This window comes from Notothenia rossii, assembly GCF_949606895.1.
Source record: "Notothenia rossii genome assembly, chromosome: 8".
Classification (NCBI taxonomy): domain Eukaryota; kingdom Metazoa; phylum Chordata; class Actinopteri; order Perciformes; family Nototheniidae; genus Notothenia; species Notothenia rossii.
Genome location: NC_136906.1, coordinates 31,908,668 through 31,932,559, shown reverse-complemented (window position 1 = coordinate 31,932,559; position 23,892 = coordinate 31,908,668). Strand labels below are relative to the sequence as shown.

The 23,892-nt window shown below is 41.5% G+C and overlaps 2 protein-coding genes across 2 annotated transcripts in view; one reads left to right on the top strand and one right to left on the bottom strand.

Annotated features, from left to right (window-relative positions):
* The first annotated feature begins 10,622 nt into the window (after positions 1–10,622).
* The window catches only part of med15 (mediator complex subunit 15), a 66,729-nt gene continuing 53,459 nt past the window's right edge, over positions 10,623–23,892 (top strand). The window contains 6 exon segments of the mRNA XM_079642326.1: positions 10,623–10,770; positions 13,779–13,866; positions 13,987–14,038; positions 14,530–14,553; positions 14,740–14,895; positions 17,864–18,174. Of these exon segments, the coding sequence (XP_079498452.1) occupies positions 10,703–10,770; positions 13,779–13,866; positions 13,987–14,038; positions 14,530–14,553; positions 14,740–14,895; positions 17,864–18,174 (699 nt within the window). The 5' untranslated portion in view covers positions 10,623–10,702.
* On the bottom strand, positions 18,989–23,791 carry LOC307014436 (zinc finger protein 862-like). Its single transcript, XM_079642331.1, has 2 exons — positions 21,389–23,791; positions 18,989–21,054 (listed from the first exon to the last, which is right to left on the bottom strand). The coding sequence occupies exons 1-2, from the start codon at positions 21,991–21,993 to the stop codon at positions 19,548–19,550; spliced, it is 2,112 nt and encodes a 703-aa protein (XP_079498457.1). The 5' UTR covers positions 21,994–23,791; the 3' UTR covers positions 18,989–19,547.

Genomic DNA, 23,892 nt, shown 5'->3' with positions numbered 1-23,892 from the left:
ATTTTATAAAAAACTAAATTACATTTTATAAAACAAAATTGCATTAGTGAAACACTTTTGCAAGAACTGAGACAAATTGACAAGTCTCTAAACATTTTAACATTTCCCGAAAAACTTTAACATTTGCCGAAAAACTAGAGAATCAAACCGGAAAGGGAATGTCCATCATACCAGAAGTGACGTGCAAGTGATTGACGCAAACTTAAGTTTGTTTTGGCGGATAGACCGCCGGTACCTATGGACGGTACGAGTGTGTTTATGGTCGTTAAACATGTTTTGTCCATTCTGTGGAAACCACCTGGGCCAAGTGACACTGTTTTGCTCATCACAATATACTTTCTCGTGCGCAAGAGATGCCACGTAGGAAGTGGAGCTGTACCTTCACTGTGTTTACCTTCATTAGAACAGCTAAAGAGCGACTGCAGGCTGCTTCGTTTTAACCACACACACACACACACACACACACACACACACACACACACACACACACACACACACACACACACACACACACACACACACACACACACACACACACACACACGCACACACACACGCACACACACACACACACACACACACACACACACACACACACACACACACACACACATCGAACTGCCTGATTATTACGCCTTATTATTAGTTCTATGAAGGAGATGTCCGGTCACCAGGGCATGTGTGTGTGTGATACTCAGCTCTCATGTTTAACAGAGAGCTGAGTCTGAATAATATTAAAAACAGCCTGCAATTTAACAACAGCCTCCTTAATGGAGGGACCTGCACAATACATCACGGTATCGTCCGCATACAAATGTAAAGTTGCTTCATCCAAATTTTGACCTAAACTGTTGATATAGATGGAGAATAATAGTGGACCTAAAACAGAACCCTGTGGTACACCATTTGTAATGTTTAAGCACTCAGAAGTGAGCCCATCAAAATGAACACATTGGGATCTTTCAGAGAGGTAGTTCACAAACCACCCCACTGCATGGCTGGATATGGCAATACTGGCCAGCCTCTGCTTCAGGATATGATGATCGACGGTATCGAAAGCTTTGGAAAGATCAATAAACAGAGCTGCACAACTCTGCTTTTTGTCTAAGATACCCGCAATATCATTCGCCACTTTCATTGTTGCAGTGATGGTGCTATGTTGCTTTCTGAAACCTAACTGATGTTGGATGTCATTTTTACATAAAAACACCTTCACCTGCTCACTCACTAGGCTTTTAAGAACATTGGCCAGAACTGACAATTTAGAGATGGGTCTATACTTATTTAATAAGGTGGCCTCCCCACCTTTTAGTAAAGGCAGGACATAAGCTGACTTCCATATTTTTGGAATTGTGTTCGTGCTGAGGGAGAGGTTAAAAAGAGAAGAAAGAGGTTGTGCAATAAAATCTGCAGCTATCTTTAAAAAATAAAGGTTCTACGTTGTCCGGACCAGCCGGTTTCTTAGGATCTAACTTGGTTAAGGCTTCATGAATGACTTCAATAGTAAAAGGAAAAAAACTGAAAGGGTTTTCCAAACCACGTTTTTCAGAGTCACAGACTGTGGTGTTCACAGTAGCAGAGTTAGTGACAGAATCAAACAGAGAGCCACAGGACACAAAATGCTCATTAAAATCATTTAACATAGTGGCCCTGTCCGATATAGTGCCAGATGCTGTGGTAAGGCAAGGAAGTAGCTCATTACGGATTTCACCGGTGGATATCGATTTTATGGCTTTCCTGAATTTCCTAGGATTATTCAGGTTCTTTGTGGTAACTGACAGATAATACTTAGACTTAGCACTTTTGATTTGTGATGTGAAGCTATTTCTTAGCTTCCTAAAACGAAGCCATTCTACTTCTAAGCCTGATTTCCTAGCCTTTGCCCAGGCCTTGTTTCTCTCATGTAGGACACTAGATAATTCAGCAGAAAACCAAGGATTTTCACATCCCTTCAATCTAAATGTACGCAGGGGTGCATGTCTATCAATAATTTCCATAAAACCAAGATAAAAATAAGACCATGCAGTTTCAACATCAGCAAACAGATCGATTTTACCCCAATCAAAGCCAAACAGATCATGTACAAAACCCTGCTCCACAAAATGTATTGTGTCTCTCTTTATTATAATGCAACGTTTACCCTTTTGGGCTTTGTGTCCCTAATTGTGGCTACAACACAGTGGTCACTCACATCCATGGGCGAAGTTTGAACTTTAAGGTTGGGGGTGCCAAAAAATAACTACAAATGTAATGTATAGCTATAGGCTGCAACACAAGGATTCATACATGAAAATTGATCAGGATAGCCTACAGGCTACTGCAGGTGTGTTTTCATAACTAATATGCCCAATAGATGAAATTACTATGGCAGCGGAACTCGCTGCAAAATAAAACGGCTGCTGCGGCACATACTGCTGCTATAATTAGGCTATAACACAGAGGTCTGTAGGATCAATGTTCCCCAATGCTCACACACTTTTTAATGAACTGTATAGGCATACTAACTAATAACTGTAGGATATAAGCACAGCAGTTTTATCACATTTTGACCTAATTTCAGCGATGAAAACAAAGCCAACCAACAAAGTAATGACTTTTGTTCACCGTCATCTAGTGATTATGATCTCCATGCATTCAGCGTCTCTGCCCCACAACTGTCAGCAGCGGCCGCTAGCAGGACCGCATGTGAGCACAACGCAAACGGGAGGATTTGGAGGATTTTGGTTTGAGCGTGGAGCGGTGCCTGCTGCTTACTGCAGCTGGCTATCCCCGGATGCAGATGCTGCGCAATTACGCATTTAAGCTCAACAAAACGAAATAATTTGAATGAATGGCTTACCTAGTGCAGCATCAGGCGCCTCTTTTTCCGGCTGGCATAGATGTCCACTATCTTCTCAACTGACAGTTTTGCAGTCAAATCTCCCTCAATGTGCAGCAGGGCCAGATCAGAAAATCTCTCCTGGATCATTGTAGTTCTCAGCCAGTTTCTGATCCTCCTCATTGCTGAGAAACTTCTCTCTGATGTCGCTGATCCAATGGGCAGTGTCAGTGCAAGCTGGAGTAATGGGAAGAAGTTTGGATAGCTCTCCTTGCTCACTTCGTTTTGCAGGTCCTTCAGGTTAATGGGAGATTGGACAGCACATTTTATCAGGTCCATTTCTGCTGTCACCAGCTGTGGATGGACGATCTTGAGGCTTGCATATTTTCTCAGAAGTGGTTCAATGCCTTTCTTCTCACACTTTATCACAGCATCACATGCCGCTGCAAGCTCCATGGCTTCACCTGAAAACCGTCTGTCCAACTCGGCCATCATATTGTCCAGCACAGGGAGATATAAATGACAGTAGATGGCGTGAGCCTCAAATTGTCCGTCTATTTCCTCATTCCTTTCATCTCGTTGGCGCTGCCCAAGTGTGGCCCCCACTACATACTGGTAAAGCAACAAAGGGGGTCTTGAACTTCTTTTTCGCTTTGCCATGGAGGGGGGGTCACTTTCTGCAGTGGCAACTGGCATGCCGACGTCCTCGCCAAACTGCTTGATCTGGCTCCATATGTCTTGCCAACCTTCCTCCTCTCCTCTGCGTTCCCTCAAGTGTGCTCTCAGACTGTTGATCGTGGAGGCAGCATCTGCAAGTGTTGTGGATTTGGACTGAAGTTTCTTGTGAACAACGTGCACAACCCGCAGTAGGTCCTCAAGGATAATGAGGCAGGCGATGAAGCCAGGTGTGGTCATGTGATTATACAACCCACTTGCTTCCACTGACCATTTCTCTCCTTCATCCACCATCTCCTTCAGACAGCGTGTGATAGGCACATAATGTGATTTAACCGCAAAGACGCATCGCCATTTGCTCGCCCAACGTGTGTCACTGGGTTGCCCAATTTCCTTTGCCTTCATCTCGAGTGTTTTCTGCATCGCCAGAAACCTGTGGTGGTTGCTTGGTTCTGAAAACACGGAGTACAGCTTATCAATAACATTTAACGTCATTTTGATGTCTCTGTTGACTGTGCATGATTCCACCAGGACCAGATTAAGTTTATGGGCCATGCAGTGTACGTAGATGGCAAAGGGGTAATCTTCCTTGATACGCTGCTGCACTCCAGTTAAATGCCCAGACATAACTGAGGCCCCATCATACGACTGTGCGACTATTGGGACGTCCTGCAGTCCACATGACTCCAACCCCTTCTTGATACCCTCAACAATCCCAGCAGCATCTCGGGAGGCAGAGCAGTCAATGAAGCAGATTAATCGCTCCTTAACCTGTAGCTTTTCTGCATATCTGATACACACAGACAGTTGTTCAGACTTTGATGATTTGGCCTCATCCGCGATAACCGTGAAAAAACCAGTCTCACGCACTGCATTTGCTATTTCCTCTCTGACTAGCTCTGCACACAAAGAGATGACCTCGTTTTGAAAATCTGGACTTGTACAATTAAAGTACTTCTCATCCTGCATTTTGCGGAAACTTGGGTCATACTTGCCGAGGAAGTCGCACAGACTCAAAAAGTTTCCCTTTGTTTCATCATCATCATCCGGCTTGCTTTTATCTGTTTCTGTATCGACTGTATTTGTGTGCTTTTTTTCATTTTTATTTTCTTGTATTTCCTTTTTTCTCCATTGTATTTCCCGATGTCCACGGAAAGGGAGGCCCAGTTGAGACAGCAGCTTAACGACATCCACGACCTTTGTCAAATACTCCCTGTTTTTATCCACTGTGTTCTGGTGACTGGTTGACAAGTGGACTCTGACAGATCCATGCTTTTCAGTTTCCTTGTAGCCCTCCCACAGTCTCATGCAGGCCTTGTGTTTTTCACAAGAGCTATGCTTTATCAGCCTCTCAGTTAGCTTACTCCAATATCGCCCGCCTTGTTTAGCTAGTGTGTCTTCCTCCTCTCAAATCTCCTTGGAAAAGTGGCGGCAACAAAAACAAAACACTGCGTCCCTTGAAACCGAGTACTCCAGCCACGGATGCTTGTTATAAAAGAATGCAGAAAAGCAACGATTTCTATCTCCAATTTTGTGTCTTGGGAAAACGGGAAGCACTGGCTGTTTGGGGCCCACACTTTTATCTCCTAGGTCACTGGGAAGTTGACCGCCATCAGAGGCTGTCTCACAGGGATTGCAAGCGGCGGGAGCTGCGGTGCCGACCGGCGCCAAGATGTGGTGGCTGGTCGACGGGCGAGGCGGGACTGGCGGGTCCGGAGCAGGTGCAGCTTGGGTGGCAGCAACGGTGGCGCTGGAACTTGAATCCGAAACTGGAGTTGTTTTGGTTGCGAAGAACCTGCGTATATCCATTTTTTTAGTCTTCTCCTGTCAGGTTTTGGCGGCTGGCAGACTCGACTTGTCTGAATTTGAGTGCTCAAAGTGCGCATGTGCGTGCAGCGTGTGAGGGCGCAGCAGCTGCACAGATCGTCTGTGTAGACTCATTTTTGAGTAATGTTCTGTCTCTGACAGCAGTACACACTGAGACAATATGTTTGTGGATTTAAATTTATTATGTTTATTGAGTTTGCATTTATTGATATAGTGTTCCAGAGTTATATTTATCTAGGCCACCTACTATCTGTACATCATAACTAAAAAAAAAAAAAAAAAGACTCCGGCCACCAGGGGGTGCCGGGCACCCCGGGAACCCCCCCAAACTTCGCCTATGCTCACATCATTAGCAAATACTCCCACAGATGGGTATTTGTGGGGAACATTAGTTCAAATTAGATCAATTAAGGAGGATTTATTAGGGGACTTAATATTACGGCGAGTAGGACTGTCTACAATCTGAGTAACATTTAAAAAGATACAAAGGTTTTTTAAATCCTCTGACACTGTAGTTAACCAGTCCCAGTTAAAATCTCCAAGTAGCACTATTTCCTTGTAGTCAAGTTGAGATAAAAGAGTCCTTGACTGCTGAGGGGGGTTTGCAACAGCCCACCATGACCTGTTGACCCTTTGCCACATCAATATTTAAGGCAATTTTGTTTGCCACATCAAGATTTATTTAGCCACGTTTCTGATAAAACAATGACATCAGTGTCAGTCGAGCTTGCCCAAATGCGGACAAAATCTAGTTTAGGTAAAAGACTGCGCACATTCAAGTGGATGTAGGAGTCTACTCAGCAGGAGTAGTGATCTGACTACTACTGCTGGGTGGACCAGTATTAGGTTGTACATTTCCAGATAGCAATAGTAACAAAAGAAACAGGCATCTTTTTCTCTTAAAAGCCACACCTAAATTGTCATCTACTTTAAAATCACCTGCAAGGTCTGTGAAAGTGTGATTTGAGCTCAAGAAACAGTCCTGAAGAAACATCATGGCAGGCAAGTGAAAAAGACAACATTGTTTGCCGAATTGATTGACTGAGACAAGGCAACTGGAAATCGTTCGCGAAACACACCCGATCCTTTGCAGGGGATGCCCACAGCGGGCGGCAGAACAGACCTGAATCCAATCGACTTCTCAGGATGACGAGAAAACTTCTCACTGTCCAAAACAAACAACAGGCACAGCACAATCACGATAAGGGCCATTTTCTCAGACCAGCACAGCTTCCGTGATGTTTTTGGGGCAAATCCTCCTCAGCACAGCCACAGCCCCATTCTGAACGTGGAGGCGCTCCGGTCTCTCCGCGATGTCCCCTGGGTAATTCCTCCTCAGCACAGCAGCACACGACAGGTGGAAGCAGGCCTCCGCTACAGCAGAAACTGACAGGTGGAAAGCAGGCCCCAGCCCGAATGTGGAGATGCTCCGTCTCTCCGCGATGTCCCCGGGTTAAAATCTCCTCAGCACAGCAGCACACGACAGGTGGAAGCAGGTCTCCGATGCAGCAGAAACAGGACAGGTGGAAAGCAGGCCCCAGCCCGAACGCGGGGAACGTTCAGGCCACTCCACAATGCCCTCGGTGCAAATCCTCCTTTCCACACCGGCGGAAGAGAGGCAGCCCTGCCCCTCACTTTCCACGCTCCGTGAGGCGGATGAGTAAAAGCACTGCCAGGTGAGGCGCTCCTGCTCTGATCGATCCTCCTGCTCTGATCGACGCTCCTGCTCTGATCGACGCTCCTGCTCTGATCGGATCGACGCTCCTCCTCTTATCGACAATATATAGTTAGATTCCACCTTCATGACAAAGGAGGGAGTGCATTTTTTTACCGTGAGTAAATTAGTAAGTAAAATTAAGTTTTGACGTGAGTGAATGAAAGTCTTATTTCTTTTTGAGGTCTGCAGTGAAGCGTGTACACATTTGCTGAATATGAAAATACTCTCAGTGTGTGCCCACTGTGCGACTGTCAAGTATAAACAACCTGTGGCCGCCGAGCCAGTCATGTGGATGTCAGCTTTACACACATTCTGAGGCTGCCTTGCCTATGTTTTTGTTTTCACTGCTAGTTTATGCTTATGTTTAATTAGTGCATTAAAAAATTTAAAAAATCATTAATGAAGTTTCAGCTCAGACCCCATGCTTAATAAGTCTCCCTCTGGCCCACCTACATTTATCCAGGCCTGCCCAAACAATAATTCCTGGCTACACCACTGTGTGTGACACTGGCATTTGTTTTCAGAAGATATTATGATAGTGTCGTGACGTCCGTTCCAGTAGCCTACTGCGGTCAAACTCAGCCATATCTCGCGTTTACTTGGTCAAATCAGCAGCTCTTCATTTTTGAGTGCGCGACATATCACGTCTTTACGGTAATCGCCAAGAAGCGGCACTGAAGCTAGTACAAGAGTAAAAGAATGTATGTTTTTTATGCTTTATTTGCGATACAAATAATTTGTACCATAAGTTCTTAATAAAACTGACACTGTTTGACTCAGTCCTAGTTTGACTACTACCAACAATAAAATGAAATACTTTTACTGTGTACTTTTTGGGTAATGCTCTGTGAAACTGCCCTCCTGACTACAATAATGCATGTATTCTGCTATTTCATGAGGGATACAATAATTTTTTGCTGTAAGTTTTTAGTGAAATTGATACTGTTGGACTCAGTACTACTTGGACTCCCACAAGTACAATCAAGTACTTTTACTTTTTGATTAATTCTCGGTCAAACTCCCGTCCTGAGTACAATCATTAATGTATTGTACTCTATGAACTATGATTTATTGTACTCAGGGCAGGAGTTTAACCGAGCATTACTCAATAAGTACAGAGCTGAGCAGAGCACAAACACACACGTCATGCGCCTTGTGGACCGGACATCTCCTTCATAAAACGAGTAATAGGGGGAATAATCGGGCAGTTCGATGTGTGTGTGGTTAAAACGTAGCAGCCTGCAGTTGCTCTTTAGCTGTTCTAATGAAGGTAAACACAGCGAAGGCTGTGTGTAAAAGGCACAGCTCCACTTCCTACCTGGCGAACCGGTAACTTTCTCGTGCGCTCGAGCACGTATCTCTTGCACACGAGAAAGTATCGTGATGAGCAAAACCGTGTCACTTGGCCCAGGTGGTTTCCACAGAATGGACAAAACATGTTTAACGACCACAAACACACTCGTACCGTCCATAGGTACCGGCGGTCTATATCCGCCAAAACAAACTTAAGTTTGTGTCAATCACTTGCACTTTACTTCTGGTATAATGGACATTCCCTTTCCGGTTTAATTCTCTAGTTTTTTTAAGTGTTTCGGCAAATGTTAAAGTGTTTCGGGAAATTTTAAAGTGTTTAGAGACTTGTACATTTGTCTCATTTCTTGTAAAAGTGTTTCACTAATGTAATTTCGTTTTATAAAATGTAATTTTCTTTTTATAAAATGTAATTTTGTTTTATAAAATGTAAATTTGTCTCTTGCTTTGTAAAAGTGTTTCGAATCTTGTTAATTTGTTTTTGTTAAATAGTTTTTTCTTTGGTAAAAGTGTTTTGCTAATTTAAATTTGTTTTATAAAATGTAAATTTGTTTTATAAAATGTACATTTGTCTCAAGCTTTGATAAAGTGTTTCACACTTTGTAATTGTCGTTTGCACTTCTCACCACCGTAAGTTACACTCTCATCATGACCTCGGAACTGCAACTCCTGCGTGCCCAAGTACACCACACAATTTATGAGGCGTTTCAAAATCCCTCGGTTCCCCTTTCACCTTCCCATTGTGAGCGATGACTTCCCGGCGTTGTTGCTCATCCAGCTGGAGCTCTATCCTGGTGTCCCCAAATGTTTTAAGGTGAATAGTAGCTCTGAGGTGACTTGAAGCATTCTGATGGCGATGTGCTGATTTGGATAAACTTCCCAAATCAGAATATCCATCTCTGGCCTATGACCCACTGTCCGCGCCAAAAAGCAAGCAATCCCAGCAGTAAAGCTTTTGTTCCCTGGTTGATCCGGTCATCCAGTTGTAGGCCTATCTGGCGTAATTGCAGATATTAAAATGCCTCTCGAACCGTTAAATTAAGCTGTGGTGTTGGTCGCCCTTTGGTAATTAACTCCAATTTATCATTGTAACTCAATCTTGAAAATGACTCGGTTAATAATTTTGCAACGATATCATCACTATCACTGACGTGAGCCATCATGAACGAACTTATGCCAATTAGCTTCTTCCCCCTAGCTTGACCCGTTATTATAACACATGCATACACTTGACAGCGGGCGGAACTTGTCAAGTCCGCGATAGTAAACCCCTCCCATTTAGAGGGAAGATTGTACTGTCATTTGACATTACTCTCTCTTTGAGTTACTATAGCTGGGCCCTCTGTGAATTTATAGCTGGACCACCAATCACCTCCTATCTTCACAGTAACTCGCCATAGGTCGGCAAATGCCCTTAAACCACTTTGGTGAACAAATAAGCACTGAGTTCTGGAAAATATCTGGCTTCGTAAGATTAAAGCAACATGAGCATCGCCAGTTCTGTATTAAAACAGTCCCCATTTGTCATTTTTCTCTGCAGCTGCTATATGGTCCAGCATTATTATTTATTAAAACTTTAGAGATTAGGGTCGCATCTGCAACATTTCTTCAACTATGACAATTAAATGAACTCTATCAAAATTAAATGAACTGTACTTTTGTACAATTAACATAGATATGAGATAGTACCCTTCCCTTCTCTGTTTAGTCCATATGGGGTATAATTAATTAATTATATGAAATATTATCAACACTTAAAGGTGGGGTATAAGTTTGAGAAACCGGCTCGAGATACACTTTTTGTTATATTCCATGGAATGTTCTTAACATCCCGATAGCAATGAATATCTTAAGTGCTTTGTCAAAAAATCCATACAAAAATGTCATCTGTGGAAGCCGTAGTACTGTAAAAAGCACAACCAATCATTTTAGCCGGCCCAGCTAAAATAACTGGATGGCCTACCTGCTTGTCAGCCTTCCATCTGTGCACAAACTTATCTCGTACCCTCAGGGGCTCTGTAAGGAAGTCTGAAGGAAGAGGCAGATTTGTTCCGCTTGTGTACTTTCAAATTCTAGCGCACTCGAGCTGGTTTCTCCAAAATTACATACCCCACCTTTAAGTACAACATCCGAGTTACCTTTTTCCACCTCTGCGTATTTACTTTTACTGCAGTAAAGTCTCTGGATAAGTCTTTCCAGCAGCTGCGATTCTGCGGTCTGCCAGCAGGCGGCGATACCGTTTATTCATAGAAAATACATCAGCCGCCATTTTCCCCTGAGCGGAAGGAGGAAGCGTAGAGGGAAAACATTAAACTCTTGCAGTAAAAACCCTCCATAAATATATAAATTCTGTGATGGACGGCCCCGGGACGGATAGCGACTGGAGGAGCCCTCAGTTCCGACAGAAAGTCGTTGCTCAGATGTGAGATATTTTCCTTCAGTGTTTTGTTGTTGGCTAAATCTCTCTTTCTGTTACTGTTGCGATAGCCCATTGAGCTAAGCTAACGTTAGCTCGGCAGAGAAAGCACGTCACGTCAAACCGTCCTTAAAAAACCTGTAAATTAACACCGACTCGCATGATATTAAACTTAGCACAGGTCCACAAACATAGCGGAAAATACATCAAGCAAGACCCGTACCCACTCTTCAATTCGGCGTACATAGCAGCAGCAAAACAATGCTTAATGGATATATATAAGTCATAGTTTACTATTAGCATTATTAGCTACTAACGTTAGTCTGGCCACACAGAGAGTTAACTCTTTACTCGTTTAAGCATCACTCGAGTTGAGACATTTCATATACACTTTTTTAAAAATATGTTTCTTCTCAGAATATCAAACTCATTTATTTATGTGTTTTTGATATACTTGTACTACCACATTACGTTCTTCTACGTTCATTACTCATTCCTGACATATATATATATTTATTTTTTTCATAGATAAAAATAAATAAAGCAAAACAAAAATATCCACGCATTCAACATAAATAAATATGTATTCTACAAGTCTAAAGGAAACATTGGCTCTACATTTAATAATAAATGCATATGAATCACCGTTACTATGCAGGCCACAGTGGTATACATACAGTGTATATAAGGGCCATTGCAGAATTGGAGGAAATATTCTTTCCCACTTATGACATTTCAAATAATGCACGGCCAAAATCCCAGAACATGCACCTGTTATTTCAGATAAACTTGTCCTTACACAAAATGTAAATTAAGTTGTAGAAAAAGTGGTTTCTCAATATCATTTAAATGGTCAAATAGCTCTCAAACACCCCCTAACAATGCATGTGTCTCTTATCCCTCCTTGGTGACCAACTTCCATATCAAATATAACATTTACAATTGTCTATTTATTCACTTTTCTTGCAATAATTGTGTAGATATATGTATTTTGTAATGTTCAAAGCTATTTGTTTAATCATAGGTGTGTACCTCAACATGCGTGCAACCCTGTTACCAAAACCTATTAAGCTTGGCTTAAAAAAATTACAAACTGGTAATTACATTATCAACACATTTTAAATTTGAAAGAATATTCAGACATTACAATTAGAATAGGAAATAAAATAAATATATATTAATAATAAAACTACACAACAATAATAAACACATGGAAAAATACTAGGCCAAATATTATAATAGTAGGGAAACTCGCAGATTTTTCATAGTGCCTACAATGTGATGTTTTTATGTAAACAAACACGCAGACGGGCATATGGAGGTTGATAACAACACAGTAAAATGACACACTTTATTGTGATATATTGATATTGAAATATGCATGACGGATATCATGATAAACAATATGACAATATCACCCAGCCTTTATATAATTGTTATGTTAAAGAGCAACTTGCAGGTTAGACACACCAGTGAATAAATGTGTAGGAAAATGATCAATACACTCGTTTTTGTAAGACATTTTTACTTCCGCATAAAAAAAGCCTCCCCACGTGACCTCCCGCGTGTGACGTAACATGGGGTAGAGCGGCCGGTCTAACGTATGAATAAACATGGATCACAATGCTAGTTTTGACGCAGCAGAGGTTGAAAATATATATTTGAATGCATATGATTATAATTATGAGCCTGCTTAGGCATCCAAGAAACCAGGAGCAGCCAAGGATTAGAAGAAATAACGGCCATCGGCGAGAAATAGAGCTTTGGTGTGTGGAGAACCAGTGGAGAACAGGGCAGCTGTCTTGGTGAGTGACCGGCGTTAGCTACAGACAGCCGTTAGCTAACGTCGGTCACATCACAGCATTGTAAAGTTAGCAATCATATATCAGGCTATAACTAAAGTAGTATTGATAATATAGTAACGTTATTGGCAGGACTGTTGATACTGATCCATAACAGAAACTAATGCGCAAGTATCAGCCGTATCTCGCGCTACCTAATGCAAATCTACACTACGTCTTAGGGTGCTGTGTACCGGAGGAGAGAGAGAGAGAGAGAGGAGCGAAGGGGGGAGAGAGAGAGAGGAGCGAAGGGGGGGGAGAGAGAGAGGAGCGAAGGGGGGGAGAGAGAGAGATGTAATAGGGTTTCCTGATAAACGTTTTGTTTGATAGGCCTCAGCTGTGGAGAGTATGTGCTGCAGGGAGGTGGATGCACCGCGCACAACGCACCCAGGAACGAAAGCTAGCTCCGGTCCTTTTCCTGTTAGGGAAACTGTGGACTCGATGTCCTGACACTGACAGGCTCGAGTTTTGCAACCTGCACAAACACAAGCTCACCATGATTCGAATGGTGACATGCAATGTAAAATTACCGAAAAACTAGCAGCTCACTAAATCACAACCGCTCAAACCAACTACAAACTACTACCGCGGATTGGGCAGAGAACGAGTCCGAGAAAGTTGCTCCCCCATGTGACGTAATATGACGCTAAAAAATGACGTTAAAAAAAAGCAGTTCTTAGTAGCAGAGCTCAAAACGGCTCCTTTCCCTCTGAATTCCTGCCCTTATGTCTTGTGAAACATATCAAATCCTGCATTAACTTTTTTAATTGTAATTTTCAGGCAAGGTTAAGCATAAATCTAGTAAAAAAGAAAAAAAACCTGCAAGTTGCTCTTTAAGCTTATTATCAAAGAAGACTAAAATGTATGTTTATTTAAATGGGATTGTCTGCAGCATTTTATATATTTATATACAGTAATAAAATAAATAATGCATTTAATTTTTCATATACTCAAAGGTGCTTTTCAACCTAAACATTACCGGTACATAAAAGCATACAGACGTGCATGCATACAATTCAAAACACAAGATGCAGTAAGATTCATGAATGTGTAGTTTATAAGAATTTAACATGTTCAGAAAGGTGTAACTGCATTGAATATTTTTCGCGTCTAAAGCCATAGTGTGAATGATAAAACGTTGTTAAAGTTTTTCATCCATGTGCATGATTCCAGTGAAGAAGCTATGAGGAAGGCAGGAACCGCACACACCAAATCGAGCAATGACATGGAGAACCACGTCTACGTAAAAGCCAAATCCAGAGTGAGTACTGGGAGTCTTTCCCACGGCAGGAAACATGTTTTCAGAGCAGTAGTTTAAAGATGAAATAAGGATTATTTTCATGATGGATGTTGTAACAGTTCTCCCTCTTTCTTTCCTCAGGAAGAGTATTTATCTCTGGTCGCGAGGCTGATCATACACTTCAGAGACATTCGTGAGTATTTCACTCTTAATATAGGGCGGTACTGATTTACATATGCTACACAACTTTTAAACAGTTGTTTTAATGTAATGTATGGATTTGGGTTGTAAAGTCTTTTTCATAATTTATTATAAAGTGGAACAGGAATGAGTCCTAAAACCAATAATTGAGTCAGAATGTGATCACTTCCTGTTCCCTCAAATAGAAGTAAATGGCTTTTTGGGCAGATGCCTGAAAAATAAGGTTAACACAAGATTAAGAGATCTTTCACATTTTGTCGACATCAAATATGTCAGGTAATAATAATAATAAAGCTTTATTTATTTAAATGACCAACGTTTTACCGTAATATCTTGTTTCAACAGTTACTATATCACTTTATTTTTTAAATGTTTCTATTATTATTTTAATTATTATTAATCCAGATGATTTAAAGCATCAATAACCACTCCATGCTCCACAGTAAGTGCAGGAGTTTCTAATCACATGTTTCTCATTGACAGACAAGAAGACCCTAGGAGGCCCGGGTGAGTGCGCTGTGTTGTTTTCTCACTTGTCGTTGCTGTCCTTTACTTTCAATATAGTCTCATGGTGTTTCAGGGTTTCTGCTGTGTATGCGATACGATACGATAATACTTTATTGGTCAGATCAAGTCTGGAATTTGACTATGCTGGAGTTGGGTAATATTTTTCTGTTGTCTATCCTTTGCCAGATCCCATGAATGCCCTGACTAACCTGACAGGGGTTGGAGGACCGGGCGCCATCGGCATGGGGCCTCGTCCTACTGGGGCTCCCGTTGTTGGCATGGGGGCCATGGGGCAGATAAGCCAGCATGCCATGGCGGGGGTGGCTGGAAACCCGCAAGCCAGTGAGTGTGTTTCCTCTGTGTGCTGTTATGGGCTTTATATGCCTCAAAGTAACGTGTTACTCTAATCAAACTACATTTGTCTGTAAGGTAGTTGTAAGGGAAAAACTTCTGTGTAGCAATGCAGTGGGAGTCACCGACTCATGAAGGAGACACAGGGAGAGCTGGAGTTTTGATGTCAAACATTGATGGTTTATTTAGGAGCTTCGGCCGGAGAATTCACATCACAAGTCCAAGAGCCAGAGGTTCTGACTTCACGATAGAGTTGCCACGTCAAATCTGGAGAACTCTACCCCAGACCCATGTGTTTGAGAATAATCAACATTGTGCATAACAAGGTAGAATGATAACACCTCTATCAGCTGACGCCAACAGGCAGGAACAGGGAGACAAAACACTGAGAGCACAGCAGCCAAGGTTACAGGTGTGTGTGCTCAGTCAGGACAGTTTGAACTGATAAACTGGGTCAAAGTTATGGGCCTTGGAAAATATTTCCCCAACAGTAGTAATGTAGCGCGTTACTGGTGACAGCAGTAATTACAATACAGTTACCAAGCACAGCATTATCTCATTACCTTGTAGCGGTTCGACTATAGTTGCTGGGTGCCAGTCAGGTCAGGCCTGACAATTTATAGTTAAGATCGAGTCAAACCCTACAAAGGGTACATGTTACCGACGGGAAAAACATACAGCACATGCCCCTCTTAACCAGTACAATATTTCTGTATTTTCAATATAGTAAATTAATACCTTTGAACAAAAACACACAACACATCTCTTTAAATGCAGACAAATAATATGTTCAATAGTTCAAGAACAGTGAGTCCCATGTGAGTGAAAAAAGTGTAATCAATATAGTTCATGAAAAATAGTCCAGCAAAAATAGTATAATCCACAAAACTGCGTTCCAGGTTTTCTTTGTACAGTTTCCGGTTATTCCAAAACAATAATCCACACAGCGTATTAGTTTCAGTTCAGTTCACCAACCACAGAAAACACATCTTCGTTTAACTTCCCCATCCTCCCACACAAAACTTTAAATAAATGAGAAACTTGTATGTCTTCAACTATCTGCATATCAGTCTGTTTGCCAGCTCATAGAGTCCTATTGTGAGCCCAGAAATGTTAAGTACCACACAGTTTTATGTTAGCAATTTATAGTACAGGTCCCCCGCACATAGAAACTGCCGGATGCCAACCTGCATATGTTGGGTAGTTTGCACAATTGGCGTAAGTAGCATCCATTAGCATTAATTACCATTATAGCCTATGTGGAAAATAGTTTTAAAATGACTTTGCTGATCTGGACAATTTTGGGGTGATTTTTGAGGTTATTTATGATGCTGAATTAATTTCTGCCATTTTCAGGATCACAAACAACAGTTTTAATCAGAAACTGCCAATAGTTGTCCTCTCGAAGCACTGATTTTGTTTACTATGTTTACTTTGAAAATGATTGACACAAATGTGTCAATCATTTTCATAGTGTGCTCTCCATATCCAATGCTCGCAACACTACTCATGGTAGTCAAAATCAGCCCACAGAGAGTACAAATATGGCCACTTTCTGGTTACAACTGCAATGTTTGATACTGAGAAGCATCCTCAATAACCCCCCAAAACCACTCCCAAATTGTCCAAGTTTTTTTGTACAATTGTTTACATAGGCTATAATGCCATTCATTTTAATTAATGAAAATTATGCTAATTGTGCAAATGGCCCAACATATCCAAGTTACCATCTGGCAGGTTATATACATCTATACATTTCTAACATAGAACTTTGGGGTACTCAACATTTCCGGGTTCACTAAGCTGTCTGACATTACAAACATGGCTGCTGTTTAAACAAAGAGCAGAAAAAAGAGGTCTATGTACAGTATTGTCCTTATTATATTAAGGATTTTGGCTGATCTAGTTCTAATTTAGGTTAACTTTATATTTTTATTTGTCATTTGATTTATTGTGCATCTCAGGGGATGTTACAGAGTAATACAAAAGTAATGTAACAAAGGGTTACTAATTACTTTCAACAGTGAGTCATTTAGAAAAATAAGGCATTACTTTTTTTTAAAGTAACTAGTAAAGTGTAATGCAATACTGTTTTTGGGCAACTACCCCAAAATTGGCTGTGTAACAAGGCTCACACACACTTTCCTTGTTGCTTGTGGTTGGTGTTCCATTGTTTGCACTTTCACCTTTCCACACTCCAAAGAAAGAATCAGAATCAGAATACCTTTATTAGTCCCACAGAGGGGAAATTTGCAGCGTTACAGCAGGAAAGAGCCACAGACAGCTTAGTGTTGCATATCTTAAATGCGTTAAAAAAAGTACTAAGTTATAATATAATAAACAAACAACACAACAATATGCTAAAAAAGTACTAAGTTATAATATAATAAACAATATGCTAAAAAAAAAGATAAAAACTAAAAAGGTTACACAAAAGCAAGTGTCCCCTTAAATCAATCATCTCCCCCATTCCCAATATCCCTTAGGCAGTATTCAATATTGGTTCTATTTACCTACACAAATATACTATTAACTGTGCTTATCTTTGACCAGTTCAAATCTATTATTTCTTGCCATTCCTCTTCATGCACCCAGAGTATTTGAAGTCCTCATGGTCGACAAGAAGTCTACTCAAGGAGGAGTTTAAATCAATTTTCTGTGTTAAAGTGATTAAAAAAAAAGAATTGTTTTCATCCTGGTAGCAAATCTGATCACACAAACTCTCTTCAAAGCTATTATTGAATTAGTTAATTATTATTATTATTATTTTTTTATACCTCCCGGTACATTTGCTAGAGTAGCATACGGCACCAACTGGACTTGAACATGGAACATAACAGGAGCATGCTCACTTGGCAGCTTGCTAAGAGTGCAGTACTGGACGCAGACATTTGGCCCTATGTTTGTGTTTAGGACTGACTCTAAACTGTGTCATATCTTCTTCTCCATCACCCTGCAGTAGGGGGTCCAGGACAGATCCCCATGCAACAGATGGTACAGGTGCAGCAACAGCAGCAGTCCATTCAGTTCCAGCAGTTCCAGCAGCAACAGCAGCAACAGCAGCAGCAGCAGCAGAACGCCTTGCAACAGCAACAGCAGCAGCAGCAGAATGCTGCCATCCAGCAGCAGTTTCAGGTGCAGCAGCAACTGAGGGTGCAGCAGATGCAGCAGCAGCAGCAGCAGCACCACCAGAACCAGCAACTACAGCAGCAGCAGCAGCACCAGAGCCAACAGCAGCAGCAGGCCCAGAGCCAGCAGCAGCAGAACCAGGTACTGTAGAACTGTAATTAACCATTCATTTCTTGATTAATATCAATACAAATATTGAAAAATGTTGTGTAATGGTGCATTCACATTGGACGCGATTCCAGTTTGACTGCTGCATCATTTGTGTTTACTTGCATCACTCAAACTAGACGCTGGGAGGCAGGGCTTATATTCATGTAGATACCAACAACAGAATTTAGATATTTTGCCGTGATTTTAATTGTAATACACTAGGTGTAACGGTTCACAGAAGTCACGGTTCGGTTCATACCTCGGTTTGGGGGTCACGGTTCGGTACGGGTTCGGTACAACAAGGAAAAGCAAAAAAAAGTCCCAAATGCATAATTTTTTTTTGCTGTTATTTATTTTTAACAGTAGTGCAAGTTTTGGTATGACAATAAGGAACTCTAACCTTTGGAATCATTAACTGTATTACACAGTTAAAAACAAACCACAAACAGTAACACACACACTCAGATGGCCATATTATTTATAATGGCTGATGTCAAAATATAAAATAAATACAATGATAAATATAAAACAAAAATAAAATCTGTGCCTTTAGGAGCAATGTCTAACATGTGTAATTAACTTATGGCCACTATGCCTAAATAAAGGTACTCAAGCTTTGCTCTACTTTCAAGTTTTTCTTCAAAAAGATGAGTTTGTCTACGTTGTCAGTAGTGAGGGCAGATCTGTTGGCGGTAACTACAGTTGCAAGAAAAAGTATGTGAACCCTTTGGAACTACCTGGATTTCTGCATAAATTGGTCATAAAATGTGTTCTGATCTTCATCTAAGTCACAATAATAGACAAACACAGTCTGCTTAAGCTAGAGCCACAAAAACAATTATATGTTTTTATGTTTTTATTGAGCACACCATGTAAACATTCACAGTGCAGGGTGGAAAAAGTATGTGAACCCTTGGATTTAATAACTGGTTGACCCTCCTTTGGCAGCAATAACCTCAACCAAACGTTTCCTATAGTTGCATATCAGACCTGCACAACGGTCAGGAGGAATTTTGGACCATTCCCAGTGTGAGAAAAAGTTTTTAGAGAGTACTTGTCCATGGACAAGTGAGTTTGGCAATTTACTTGTCCGAATAAATTTTTCACTTGTCCATAGCTATACTTTGTGCATGCATTGCTGCACCTATTTTAAATATGATTAAATATCAACATAAAGCATACAAGAATCTGGGTTACTGTAGGTACACATTTTATTGTTTATTTGTTCATATTGTTCACAGTGTCTGGTTTCTGAACTTCTACCATCAAGGCACATCAAATGAATGTCAGATATAAAATAATAAGATAAAACAACTAAGTACTAACAATATAATGTTTTCTCCTCTGTGGGACTAGTAGACCTGCTAGCAGCAATGTATGGCTTCAGGCTCAGGGTGGTTGTTCACTGCAGCTGTCTCTCGAGCTGGCTGTGGGGCAGCAGGCACAGGTAAGTTGCTGTTCACTGCAGCTGGCTTTGGGGCAGCTTTGACATACCTCTTGGTCTTAGCAGAGGTTTTCCATTTCTGGATGGCTGGCTCTGGGTCAAACTCTGCCACTGTGGTGGTGATGTGGCTGACCCTCATGAGTGACCCCAGAGTTTCATTGGTCATCTGGGATTTTCTGGATGTTTTTATGAGATTCATGAGGGAAAATCCACGCTCCACGGCAGCAGAGGAGGGAGAAAGGGTGACCATGATGTACACCAGAACCAGGACGTCCTTCACATCTGGGTGGTTCTCAGTGAGAAGGTCACTTATGACCTCCTTGGGGGGCTGCCTCTGCCTGTACTTCAGTCTGGCCTTGAGAGCTGGCCACTGTCTAGGGATGTTGGTTACCTCCTCCTCACTGAGAACAGACTCGAAGTGGGTCACCATGTTCATAACCTGAACATCACCATATGTAGCTAGTTGTGCATCTGATCTTGGGACGTTCCTGGGGTCAAGAACATGGAAATCACTGAAAGGGGTATCCTTCAGGAAGGAAAATCTCTTTTCTAGGAACTTCACAGAATTCTCCAAGAAGGAATTCTTCACTGTTTCTGGAATACCTGTTCCTTTCAGTGAAGTGATGTGTCCATTGTTCTTACTGTCAAACTTGCCATCCTTGCAGGTTGCCATGTAGCCAGTGTAGACATCACCTCTATTATGCTTAAGGCCTTCCAACTTGATCCTGGCCTCACACAACTTTACATCAACATCATAAATGAACAGATCATTACTCTGGAATGCCAGACTCACGTTGGCCAACACTTCTAAGACATCTACCATAAAGTGGAGCCCATCAACAAACTTTGCAGACTTCAGTACCTTCAAGTACCCCACACACTTAGCTCCTTCTTCTGTTTTTCTGTTTGAAGCCTCTTCCATGTGTAGGATGACAGAGTTGTAATTTTTTATGACGGCTTTGTATGCCCGGAGTCTTGACGCCATCCACCTAGTGCCACAGGGTGCTGAGAAATAGACAGGATCCTCGTCTATAACGGCTGATATGGCATTCACCTCCCTCCTACGTTTACCAGATCCATAGTAGAATCTGTAGATAGGGTCCACTCCTTTCTCTACGATGTCAATGAAGTCAGTGGCTTTGGTGGCATCTAGGAGCGACAGCTCCAGCTTATGTGGAGCACACCAAATCGAAATGAGCACATGCCCCAACAATTCCCTCAACTTCACAATAACTCCTCCCTTGGCACCTTGGTTAACGCTGGCACCATCAAATGTGCAGGCTATTATTTTCTTCTTTATGTCTCCATCTGTTAGGTCAACATGATGTAGTGCCTCGAGGAGGGCTGCCAGCACACCATTAGCATCAGCTGACTTTACAGCCATGATGTCAATGAACTCTGTGGTTGGAAGTCCATCTTTGACATACCTGAAGATAGAAAATAAATAAAGTACATCAATAAAGTGCAATAAAAAAATGTAAAATGATTTGGCTTATATAAACCTTCCCACACCAGTGTTGCCTTCACCTTTTTTTAGACTAAGAACACTAAAAAGCAACTTCACCTTCATTTGCTTTAAACAATTTATTTATATACTTTACCTGTTACAAACTTTTAAGTTAACTGAAAATTAAAACAAATATAATGCATCAATAAAATGATTGTGAATTAATGACTCAAACAAAAGGCCCTTTTGGAGATAAAATGTAACTTAAATAAGACAATATATGCACTTACAAAATAATTAAAAATAATAATTACCTAACATATACATTCTCCTGTTCTGTCACAGATATATCCGTGGATCCATCCCCCATCAGAGCGAAGAATCTTGAAGTCTTGAGGTCTTCGGAAACTCTGTCCTTCTCGACTTCTGCAATGGCCTGCACAAATGCCTTGCACCCCTTGTCGTTCCGGTACTGTGTCGGCATTTTGATGCCATTCTTCTCTTGAAGTTCGATGAGGCCCTCAAACGAACGGAAAGGCAGCTTTTGTTTGGCGACATAAAACGCTGTGTTGAACATGGGTTTCAGTTGGTAGTCCATATCTTCTGCCTGCTTCTTGAGAGCCACAAACATTGGCCCTGTGCCTTTCTCTGTGACCTCTTTCCTTTGAATGCAGAGAATGTGATATTTGCTGGACTCGTGTGACTGAAGTGTCTCAATGCGTTTTGACCCTGTGACACCCTTGTACAGTTGACTGTTGTGGTCAGCAATGGATGTATATTCTCTGCAGACCTCACAGAACATGATGTCGTCCACACATCTTACCCACGGAAACTGGGTTTTCCAAGTCTCAATAAATATTCTTTTCCTCTTGGGTGTCAGGGCGATGTCACTCTTGGCCTTTTTAGATGGACCAGCCATTGGTGAGATAACTGAACATGGCCTTTTAGCAGAGGCTTTCTCGTGACTGGGGGAGTCATCGTTCTGCTCACACTCTGGGACTTTCTGAGGACTCGTTTCAGCATGTTCAGGCTGTTGTTCAGACTCCTGTTCTTGCAGAAAAATTATAGATTATAGAACCTTTCTGCATTTTTTGGGGTTTTTTTCTGAAATAATTTGATATGCCCTCTTTCAAGCCCCTTGGTACATAATAATAGACCCCCCTTTCAATCCCCCCCCTTTTTTTCTAAAATTATTTTACATACCGCTTTTTTATTATTATTTTTTATTAATTTCTTATTTCATAGTTTTTCATTATATTTATTTGTATCTTCGATTTTATTTTTGATTTGATTAACCTGTGTGAATCTGTGCTGTCCTGTTTTTCACCCTTACCCTGTTGCTGTTTGAACTAGGCCTACTGAATTTCCCCACAGGGATTAATAAAAGTCCATCTTATTTTATCTTAAATTGTAGAGTCCCCTTTCAAGCCCTTAATCCACTATTTTCTGACAGAATTTATTTCAATTATTTTCCTTGTTAACTTAACATACCATTTTACAACTGTGAGAATGATGTGTACAAACCTTCTTAGAAAAGAAAGAAATCTTTTGTTGCCCTCTTGGGGCCACTAGAACCTTCTTCTTCGCCATTGTATTTTACATTTTCACACAGTTTTACGACACGACGTAAGTGAGCAAAAAGGAAACGTAAAGCGGTCGCAAACAACAACGGCGGACACGGACAATTTGCGAATGAGTCATGCCTTTTGTAAGCTGAATTTATCAATAATTTGTCATTAATTAGCGGCGAAAAACGTCACTTGTCCACCGGACAAGTGAATTGAAATATCTACTTGTCCGATGTTGTAAATAACACGTCCCGGATGGTGGGACGTGCACTTTTTCGCACACTGATTCCTCTTTACAAAACTGTTTCAGTTCAGCAATATTCTTGGGATGTCTGGTGTGAATCGCTCTCTTGAGGTCATGCCACAGCATCTCAATTGGGTTGAGGTCAGGACTCTGACTGGGCCACTCCAGAAGGCGTATTTTCTTCTGTTGAAGCCATTCTGTTGTTGATTTACTTCTGTGCTTTGGGTCGTTGTCCTGTTGCATCACCCATCTTCTGTTGAGCTTCAATTGGTGGACAGATGGCCTTAAGTTCTCCAGCAAAATTTCTTGATAAACTTGAGAATTCATTTTTCCGTCGATGATGGCAATCTGTCCAGGCCCTGAGGCAGCAAAGCAGCCCCAAACCATGATGCTCCCTCCACCATACTTCACAGTTGGGATGAGGTTTTGATGCTGGTGTGCTGTGCCTTTTTTTCTCCACGCATAGCGTTGTGTATTCCTTCCAAACAACTCAACTTTGGTTTCATCTGTCCATAGAATATTTTGCCAGTAGTGCTGTGGAACATCCAGGTGCTCTTTTGCAAACTTCAAACGTGCAGCAATGTTTTTTCTGGACAGCAGTCGCTTCCTCCATTTTATGACCAACTTATGCAGAAATCCAGGTAATTCCAAAGGGTTCACATACTTTTTCTTGCAACTGTATGTCACCTGCCGTCGAGAAAACCCTCTCGCTGGGGACTGAGACTGACTCGGATGTGATTTAGCATGTTTGACGTGTTACTATGGTTAACACTAGCATACCGCACCGCTGTCGAACAACGCCGACACACCGTCCTCGTCCGATCCACAACTCGCATCCCATCATTGTTGTAGTCCACAGGGAACCAGAAATGTTCCCACACACCTGATTTAAAAGAAGCGGGTGGTTCTTCTAGCTCCAGTTTGTTGTGTGAACTCGCCAAAGCTAATAACTTTTCTTCTTCATGTATTGTGTTCGATTTGGTGTGTTTTGTTCTTGTTCTTCATT

Bases quoted from the DNA above. Each gene is read 5' to 3' on its own strand.
- LOC307014436 (XM_079642331.1), bottom strand. From the start codon at position 21,993: ATGGCTGGTCCATCTAAAAAGGCCAAGAGTGACATCGCCCTGACACCC. The intron at 21,055-21,388 runs GTAATTATTATT...TTCTATCTTCAG, and splicing joins CAGGAGAATGTATATGTTAG to GTATGTCAAAGATGGACTTC.